Source organism: Belonocnema kinseyi, chromosome 2, assembly GCF_010883055.1.
Source record: "Belonocnema kinseyi isolate 2016_QV_RU_SX_M_011 chromosome 2, B_treatae_v1, whole genome shotgun sequence".
In the NCBI taxonomy this organism is placed as follows: domain Eukaryota; kingdom Metazoa; phylum Arthropoda; class Insecta; order Hymenoptera; family Cynipidae; genus Belonocnema; species Belonocnema kinseyi.
The window spans coordinates 103,127,664-103,138,275 of NC_046658.1; the positions used below are offsets into that span (position 1 = coordinate 103,127,664).

Sequence of the window (10,612 nt, forward strand, 5' to 3'; positions counted from 1 at the left end):
GATCCAGGGATCTTTCTAAATTCCTTCGTTCGTTTTCAGCTAAATGTTTGGCTATAATAAGGAATAATATCCCTGTCACAGCTCAATTTTTTTACCGTGTACCGTTTGGGATAAAATTCTTGTATTTTTTTTAATTTTCATTTTTTGGTAGCAATTTAATCTTCTCACCTGAAAATTGAACTATTTTGTTTCAAAATTAAACTATCTATTACAAAATTTAACCATTTTGTAGAAAAATATGTATTTTTTTAAATTTTATCTTTTGAGTGGTAAATTCACTTTTTGTGGTAGAATATTCATCTTTTTGGCTTCGAAATTCCTTAATTTGGTTGAAAATTAATGTATTCGTTTGGCAATTTATCTTTTTTGGCAGAAAATTATTTTTTTTTTACATAAAAATTTATCTATACCTTTTTTGGTGAAAAATTAAACCTTAAGAGTTGAGCATTCAACTATTTGATTGAAAATTCATAGTCTTTGTTTGAAATATCAACTATTGCACGATGTTTGAATTTTTGTAAAAAGATTTATTATTTTAGTTAAAAATTCAACTGTTGGACTTTTAATAAACTTTTTTGGTTGATATATTTTATGATAGAAAATTGCATTGCATTAAAAAAAACTTCTCGTTTTGGTTTAAACATTACCCATTATAAGTTGAAAATTCAACTATAATTTATGTATGTACTTTTTGAAAATTCCACTTTTCTAGGTAAAAAATTCAACTGATATTTTGCTCATATCTTTTGTTTCGATTGAGAGGAATTCATCCTTTATAGTAAAAGAGTAATCATTTTTGGTTGAAATTAATCTTCCTTGGCTGAAAATGAACTTTTTTATTGATAATTCAAATGTTTTCTAAAAAATTCGACTTATAGTCTCAAAAATTTAACTATTTGGTTAAAAATTGAACTATTTTGTTGAAAATTCGGCTCATTTGCTTTAAAGTTCAACTATTTGTTTGACAGTCAAAGTTAACTTTCTTGTTGAAAACTCAACTGTATTTTCACAAATTTATCTTAATGACTTAAAAATGGACTATTTGGTTGAAATTTCAACTGTTTTGTTGAAAATTCGTATATTTTGCTTGAACGTTCCATTATCTCGTTATAAATGCAACTGTTCGATTTAAAATTATTTTTATTGTTTAAAATTACTTTTTTTGTCGAAAATTCAAATTTTTGGGCGTGAAAGTCAAGTGTTTTCTCAAGAATTCGACTTTTTAGCTTACAAATTTAACTCTTTTATCCAAAATTCGTCTTTTAGGTAGTAATTTATTAAAAATGAATATATTTTGAATTAGTCTTAGGGATTTTAAGTATTTAATTTACCAGAATTTATTATCCTATTTTCATGAAAAACCACCCTATTTCCCCTGTTTTGAAAGCATTTTGGGCTATAAAGTCTGAGATAGACAAATCAATTAATAATTCACAGTACAGAGTAGATTAAATTGAAACATAGATCGTATAGAAAGAAGCTGAGTGAGAATTTCCTCGACTCAATGAAGAGGCTCTTTCGGGCTCTTGGAGGAGAAAGGAGAAATGTTAAGAACACGAGAGAATCTCGGCTAAGAAGAGACAGAGATTACAGGGCTTCTGTCTTGTATGCGAGAAATTGTATGTGCGAATACGGTGTACACGCTGGGTACATAAATCAAGAGCGCCAGTAGCGAAGGAATGCGTACACCGTATAGTATTCATTCGCTACACCAGACAGTTCGTCCAAGATTGCATTTTGAGATCCGCCGAAGAGCATTCGAGTCTCTTCCTCGTTCCCATTTTTAAACTCTCTCTTGCCCTGCCAACATTTGCAAATCGAATTAATTTACTAATTTTTTAAATCGGATTTTAGACAACCCAGTGAAAATAAATCGATTTGGTGGAAATTATTTGAATAGGAGAATTTAAGAATGCCGATTCACGCAAATTTTAATCACCTTAATCGGCACACAAATTTAATTAATCAATTCAGATAAATCTCGTTGAATTATTTTTCAGTTTTTCTAATCGGAACATTTAAGGGCTGAGTTGTCTGAAATATGAGAAACTTAAACGGTAAATGTCGTTACGATGGCTCCAATAAAAAAAAAGATAAATAATTTGAAGTGATCAAATGTATGAGACCGATTTAAAAATTCAGAAAACGATAGACCACAATTCCGCAGAAAAAAAACAAAATGTGAATTGCACAGTAGGAGAAATGCAGAATTTGAAAACTAGGAACTGAGTCCTGTATTTCGAGCAAATCGGATCCAGGATGAGTTTTGCTAAAAGAGTACTGTGCGTGCAGCGCTCCGTACAGAAGGGGAGTACTGCCTACAGTGTCAGCCAGCAGTAGCTGGCTACAGGTTATGAATCAGTCCCAACTCAGTCGAGAAAGTGGCTCGAAATATTTATCATGAATCCCGATTCATGTTCATAAATCCGCATTTTCTTCCGCACTTTCAGGGTACGATTTCTCTACCAGCAAAAAAAAAGTGTATCCCCTTGATTTCACTGGGTCGCGTCAATCAGCAATCTTAAATTATCCGATTCAAATATTTTCCATCCAATCTACTCTTTTTCCTGGGAACCCTAGACTAAAATCCTCATTTTAAAAAATATCACAGAGATTTTAATGAATGAATAATTCGGGATTAAAATGGTTTACCGAATGTTCCATTTGAAGGGAAACAAAGTCGTATTGAGACTGAGTTTCACGGTCTTGCGCACACTAAAAGCCCGCGGCAGATGCGCTGACAAGCAAGAATCATTTTTTAAAGGCCGCGCTCAACAGATTGCACCGAGGACTGATTGATGCAGCCAGTCAACAATCCAGAATTCGCACACGTTGGCTGGCTTCCCTATTCATCTTCTTGCACTTGGCGCATTAGAGCCCATGCCACGAACATTAGGCTGTCACGGTCTGTACACGAACTACCGCATTTACGCCAAGATTAAGCCTCCATAGTTTCTTCCAAGGGTCTAGGAACAACTGATAATTCACGTCGACACCTGTCTTTCGCAGTGTTCACGCTGTGCGTCGTCTTTTGAATCCATATAGAAAAATAAGTCAGGGAAAACCTACCTGCAGTGGATAATCATTAATTAAGAGCACAAATAAAAGAAAAATAATTCATAATTTTATTTAGTAAAACTTATAGTCCCTTAAATATTCATTAAATCCAATTTATTATTTTACACAAATATTGGTATTTTTAATTAATCATTATCTAATGTAGGAATTTTTTTCTCTGTCCAGAATGCTTTCTACACCGAGATAAATTTGGGGAGATTAACTCACGGCACTGTTCCTTGATTTTATCACGCCTTAGGGCGAGGGCTAAGATCTCGGAACCCTTGCTTTGAAAGCAACAGTCCAAAAAAACAAAATGTTCAATAAAATTGTTGAATCTTCAAACCATAATGACGAGTTTTCAACAAAACAGTTGAATTTTCAAAAAAAAGTTAATTAAAAAAAAAAGTTGAATTTTTGACAAAAATTTTAGTTTTCAAGCTAAAAAGTCGCGTTTTTTATTTAAAAAATCGTACTTTTGAGCCCGAAAAGATGAATAATTATCCAAATAATTTATTTTCAACCAAGAAAGATGAACTTTCAACGAAATACTTGCGTTTTCAATAACAAAAAAGTAAATTTTAACCAAGCAGTTAAGCTATCCAGTAAAAAGACGGATTTCACACAAAAAAGTTAAATTTTTAACAAAATAGTTAAATTTTCAACCTACAAAGATGAACGTTCAAACCAAAAAGACACGAATTTTTAGCAAAAGTGTTGAATTGATAAACTAAAAGGATGCTTTTCTAATAAAAATTAATTGAATTTTCAACAAAATAATTAATGTTTTGACCAAACAATAAAATTTGTAACTAAATAAGTTGAAGTCTGAAATAAGAAAAATAATAGAAGACTTTTCAACCAAAAAGAATTAACTTTTAACAGAAAACAGTTGGATTTTTGACCAAAGAGATGAATTTTCAATCAAACAAGATTTTTTAGCCCTGAAAGAACCAAAATTAACCATATTTTTGATGTTTCTATAAAAATGTAGAATTTTTTAATCCAAAAAGACGAATTTTCTATGAAACAGTTGAATTTTCTACCTCAAAATGTGAAATTTCAACAAAATAGTTGAATTTTTAACAGAATTTTATAATTTCCACCAAAAAAGATGAATTTTCCACAAAAAAGTTGTATTTTTAATAAATAGTTCAATTTCCAACGAATAAAAAAGGGATTAATTTTCTACTTAGAAAGATTTTTCTGTGAAGAAAGAAAAACATTTTCTACAAATTTAGGAAGTTTCAAGTCAACAATTAAATTTTAAAAATTAAAATTGTAACCAAATAAGTAAAATTTCAGCCAAAAGAGGTGGATTCTGAACCAAGAATATAAATAATAGACTTTTCAATTAAAAAGATAACTTTTCTACCGAAAGATGAATTTTTAATCTAAAGGGATGAATGTTTAACAAAACGGCTAAATTTTTGACCAAAAAAATGAATTCACAACAAAAATGCAATATTTAATATTTCAATCAAAAAAGATTTTAATTGTCAATAAACAATAATTTAATTCAACAGAATAGTTTAATCCTTAATAACAGATTCATTTTCAACCAAACAGTTTAATTTTTAACCGAAGGGATAACTTTCGAACTAAATTGTTATATTTTCAACCAGATAAAGCAAATAAAATTGGATTTTTTTTATTGAAAACACTGGGAAAAAGAGGAATAAAAGAAGATGAATAGAGGAGAGTAATAGAAAGAGTCTTAAGTCTGTACGAAAGTCGAAAGGCGAAACGGTATTCTATTTAGAATTATCACAACAAAATGCTCAACTATAATCATTTTTAGTGTCAAGCTTTAAGAAGATATATAACTTTGCTCGCATTTTTTTATTCGTACAAACGTCATAATAAATTAATAGGTAGTGTGATTGACGCACGTCTTACTTTCTGGACAAGAAATGATGCGATTATTAATATTCCTCACCATCACGTATCTTCCAATGACACCTACGAGATCAGCAGGGGTTCCACCTTCTCCTCGTGAATCTTTCAAATCTATGGATCTATCTATGTGACACTTGACGGCTGAACAAAATCCATCCCATATTGACGGATAATCAATTGTTGTTTGTACCGCCCCACCGCGAAGGGCGTAAAAAAGTAGCATAAATTCCACTGATAAATTTCATCCATGATCGATAGTCACTTTTCGTTGAGCAATTGAACATTAAATCATTTTTGAGAATAGTTCTCAATACGCATTAAAAAAAAAATACATAAGTAAGAAAAATGATTAAGTGTCCAAACGTGTCTGCATTGGGTTTCAGTTGGCAATCGCTGTTGTCGGTCAAGAGAGGCGTCATGATCATACCAAAAATGTCCAATCGTTTCTGATCAGATTTCATCGGCAATCGCCGTTATCGGCCGCGAGAGCGGTGATCGTCGAGAATTTCTCAGATTTTGTAACTTATTTCAACTCTTTCCTAACTTACAAAAGTTGTACAAAACATCTTAAATTTACAGTTCATAATTTTTGAACTCTTACCTTTAATTTAAGGTAATGAAACTTGAAAAATTTCCATGGGTTCCCAAGATATGGCCAAAAATGTCCAAGCGTTTCTGGTCAGATTTCATCGGCAATCGTAGTTATCGGTCGCGAGAGCGATGATCGTCGAGAGTTTCTCGAATTGTGAAAAAATCTGAAATTTACACGAAGTAATTTTTGAACTCTCATCTTTAATTTATGTTAATGAAACTTTAAAAATATTTTCGAGTTGCCGAGTTATCACTAAAAGTGTCCAAGCGTGTCTGCATTGGGTTTCAGTCGGTGATGACAACCGGCCACGTTGCTAATGAAACCCGACGCCTTATTGCCGACCGAGTTATCGCGTTTCAAACTCATCAGCTTGAACAAAGAAGATGGCCCTCTTCTAAAAATTAAATTTTTTGTTAATTTGAGTACCTAAAAACATGTTCTTATAATATTTTATTTGTTATTTTTAGAGTCGCATGGGCTTGGTACGCACAATGAGCACGGAAGAACGATGGCAGGATTTGGCATCAATGCTGTCACTTCCGAATGGTGCGAGTCATTTTGCGCATCCAGCGCTTCCTGGATATCCAGGACATGGCATGGGCCACAGTCATTACGAGGCACAACGTAATGTATTGCTTCATAACGCTACTTTGGCACCTCCAGTTGGTGATCTCAATGGCACAAGTCCGTACCACCACGTTGGTGAGATATTTTTACAATTGTTATCTTAATATTAAAATCTACACTCAACTCCCGATAAAAGACCGGCTTCGGGCATGGCTTGCACCGGGATAAAATCCGGAGCGACATATTATACCGGAAGATTTCCCGTCTTTTATAATTTGCGCATTTTGTAATTTTTGAAAGCTTTCAATTAGAAAATATGTAATTTTTAAAGTGTTTAAACAAATTAAACTACAAAGGTTCACAATATTTATCGCAATATAAATTAAATAATTAAAATTATGCAATTTTGAACAGCTATAATGACAGTGATTTTTAATTTGACATTAGTCACATCTTTTAGTAAAAAAAATCTATCCAATCGTTTTAAATTTCACTCGATACTACAAGATGTGGTACTTATTAATAATATATTTATCGTCTTTAAAATTTCTTTAATTTTAATTTAAAATTATAGTTTTGAATGCACAATTCTAATACAGCTTAATCTTTGAGGCCTTGAAACTCAAATTTTTCGTAAATTAATTTTTAGATTAATTTTTGGAGGTTTCGAATGTTAAATTTCACAATATTGTAGCTTTACATTCAAATATTTAAAATTTTAGGACCATTTCGCTATTAAATGTTTCATAATTTCATATTAAAATCCTTGACAGTCAGTTTTGAATGTAATAATTTTATATGTAAAAAATAAAGCAGTTTCGAATGGAAAAGCTTATAATTTTGTCATTTCCAAAAATTTAATTATATTATAGCAATATTATTTTGTATTTTAAATAAATAATTAACATACGTTACATTTCGTTGTCTAAATTCTTTTTATGATTATTTGAATCCTTTTGGCCGAGGGAAAAATATTTGTGAGTTAAAATTTAAAAAATAAATAAAACAAGAACATGTTTTTGCAATCGATTTATATTTCCTGTTCTCTTTTTTATTAATTTTTTTTAATTTCCGATTGGTTAAAAAATTAATGCGAACTTTCGATATATACAGTTTTTAGTAATTAACAATAATACAAAATGGTAAATAAATTTCTTTTAAATTTGCGAAAATGATTTTTTCTCTGATTGAGTCATATGCACACATTTTGAAAAAAGTTCAATATAATAAACCAGAAATTTCTTCAGTTTAAACCAAAAAAATATGTTACAATTTTGCTTTGTTGTACAAAAAATTGTTTCGTGATTTAGGTATGTTGGGATGTATTATTTTTTCTTCGACTTTGAGATATTTTAGGTTCAATATATTTTACTTTTTATAAAAAAAGAGCGCCTGAAACTTAATCTAAAAAACATGATTTTTTGCACATTTTCAAACAAATTTAAATTTATAATAAAAAAATTCGGATGTCAACCTACAACTTTTTTACAAATTAATTACAATTTAATTTTAAAATCATCTTCAGTTAATTCCAGCTTAAAATTGCATGGTCATTTAAAATACTTTTAAATTAATTTGAGATTATATTTGTTTAAGAAAATTATTATTACATTTATTATTGTATATTATTATATTATATTATTACAAAATACTTAAAAGTCAGGACAAAAAGAGTTGTAGGGTTTAAATCGAAATCGTTCATCTTTAAAGCTTTTATTAATAAAATCTCAGTTTTAAACAAACTTAATTTTAAAAGCAATTCAGTGATACAAGTTTCAACTATTCTCGAATTGTCACGTTGAAAAAAAAATTGAAATATATTCTTAAATTTGACCTTTTGATTGTCAACAAAATTTGATTTAAAATTGTGAAAATTGGCCGTAGATTTTGAATCGTTTAATTTCGAATCATTAAAATTAGAAATAGCTCTAAATTTCCCTATTTTTATATTATTTAAGTTTGAATCGTTTAAATCGCAAATGGTGTAATCATTTTGACCTAAAATCGACTGCACTCGGAATTTTGCGGATCGATTTGTTTCGTCATGAATTTATTTTTTCAAAAAAAAGCTCCCTTATCTGAATTAAACTGCTCACTTATACAGGTGGACCATCAAATCTGGGATCAGCGGTGGCTACATCGATGAACTTAACAAACAGTAGCGAACCAATAGGAACAGAGAACGGAGCAACTTACAAGTCCGAGCCAAACGACATGATGTATTATCACACACCTACCTCCGATCCGATCAATCAAACGACCGATGGATTCTTTTCTGCCCTTCTCCAAGACGAAGATCTCCAGCTGATGGACATGTCAATGAACGATAGTGAGTACATTGAATTTTTTATCTTATGCTGTCGACTAGCATGGTAAAATAGTTTCTTTTTCGATCGAATCACGGTTTTTGATCTACTAGTCTAAGCCAAAATGGAAATATTCTTAAGCTGTGAAAAAAAATTCTCTAGATCCGCTGGGATTTGAACCTGGGTCTACAGATTGCCGGTCAGAGATTGAGTTGCACCAGACCGGGCACATGTAGGCCGGGTTTCGAATCCCAGCGGAGCAGAGAATTTTTTTTATAGCTCAAGACTATAACCGTTTTGGTTTAGACTTGAGACTGTTTGGCAAATCAAAAAACGTGATTCTATCGACAGAAAAAAAGCTAGGGAGTGCAACTTAGTACTGCAGGGTGGCCGAAAAAGTTAATTTTCAAAATGCACTCACTTTTCCCTGAGCATAAAAAATGCAATGCTTAACATTTTAATCCTATAACATTGTTAACACAGAATCTTTTTTTAAATGGAATGAAAGAATTTGAGATTAAAATATTCAAAATTATTTATCGAAATCAAAAATATGAATTATATCATAAAAGATAAATTTTAAATCCAAATGACAGAATTTTCAAGAAAAGGATATTAATTTTCGACCAGAAAATGAATTTTTAACATAATGATTAAATTTCCAACAAAATAATTAAATTTGAAACAAAATACTTACATTTTTAATTGAATTAATTAACTTATAACCAAAAACAGTTGCACTCTCGATCAAATAATTGAATTTTTTATGAGATAGTTGATTTTTCAAATAAAAAATGGTGACATTTTAACAAAAAACTTGATTTTTCAACAAAATTATTGAATTTGGAAAAAAATGTTGAATTTTTAACAAAACACATTAATTTTCTACCTGCAAATATAAAATATCTACCAAATAGTCAAATTTTCATACAAAAAATATTGAGCTCCAGCCAATGACGGTTGCATTTTTAACCTTTTTTTTTCAAAAAGGTTCATTTACTACTAAATATTTGAACTTGAAAGCAAAAAAACTATTTTTCTACCGAATAGTTGAACTTTTAACCAAATAATTGAATTTTCAACCTACAAACATTAATTTTCAACAATAAGATGATTTTTTATTTAATATTTTAAATAAACATAAGACGAATTTTCAACAAAATAGTTAAATTATCCACAAATAAATTCAATTTTCAACAAAATAATAAAAAAAAAAACGTAAAAAAGTAGGAATTTGGTTTTTGAGAAAGAAAGATAAGAAATTTTTGTATGAAAAAGTAGCGCAAGAGTAGAGCATTTGGTAAACTAGGGCAAACTAAACGATCTTATCATGATCTTGCACACTTTTTTAATGATAATTTCAAATGTAGTTGAATTTTTAATTAAGAGAGCTTTAAGTTAAATTTTAATCAATTTAGTTAAATCTTTAACGCAAAAAGATGAATTCTCCATAAAAATTTATTGATATTACAACAAAAAAGATGAAATTTCTACCAAAAGAGATTAATTTTACGACTACCAATTCAGAAGCACGAATTTTCAAAAAAATAATGCAATTTGTAACCAAATTGTTGAATTTTCAAACAAAAAAAAAACTTCAGTTAAAAGCAATTGCGCTTTATAACAAATAATTGAATTTTTTTCAAGATGGTTGAATTTTCAATATAAAATTATGAATTTTCTATCCAAAATGGCGAATTTTCAAGATTTAAATTTTTGTCTAAAAACTACTGATTTTTAACAAAATATTCAAAAAAATTTTCAACCAAATGGTAGAATTTTCAACTCAAGATAACTAAAAACAGTTACACAAAAAACAAACAAAAAATAGTTCGATTTTTAACGAAATTGTTGAATTTGTAAACAACAAAGAATTTAACCACAACCAAAAACAATTGCATTTTCAAAGAAATACTTGCTTTATTTTTTAGGAAAGAATTTTAAACAAAACAAATTGGTTTTTAACAACGCAGTTCAATTTTTAACAAAATAATTTAATTTGCAACAAAATATTTTAATTTTTAGGAAAAAACGGAAAAACGGTCAAAAACTTTGAAAAATGTATTCGAGTACAATAAAGTACGTTTAAGTACTGCATTTTGGTAGGAACTTCCCTGAAAATTATTTTATCTTTTTTCTGAACCTCGACATTTTTTTAACGTTCCAACTTTTTTTATACATAAAATATCGG

At 29.6% G+C, this 10,612-nt stretch overlaps 1 protein-coding gene across 6 annotated transcripts in view; it reads left to right on the forward strand.

The window, feature by feature from the left end:
* Positions 1–10,612, forward strand: part of LOC117166975 (segmentation protein cap'n'collar) — a 306,553-nt gene that overhangs the window by 250,353 nt on the left and 45,588 nt on the right. For 5 of the 6 annotated variants that reach the window (XM_033351483.1, XM_033351481.1, XM_033351484.1 and 2 more), the window contains exons 6-7: positions 6,016–6,250; positions 8,220–8,444. In XM_033351483.1, the coding sequence (XP_033207374.1) occupies positions 6,016–6,250; positions 8,220–8,444 (460 nt within the window). The remainder of the gene's footprint in view (positions 1–6,015; positions 6,251–8,219; positions 8,445–10,612) is intronic. The other variant, XM_033351482.1, reaches the window with a different exon arrangement.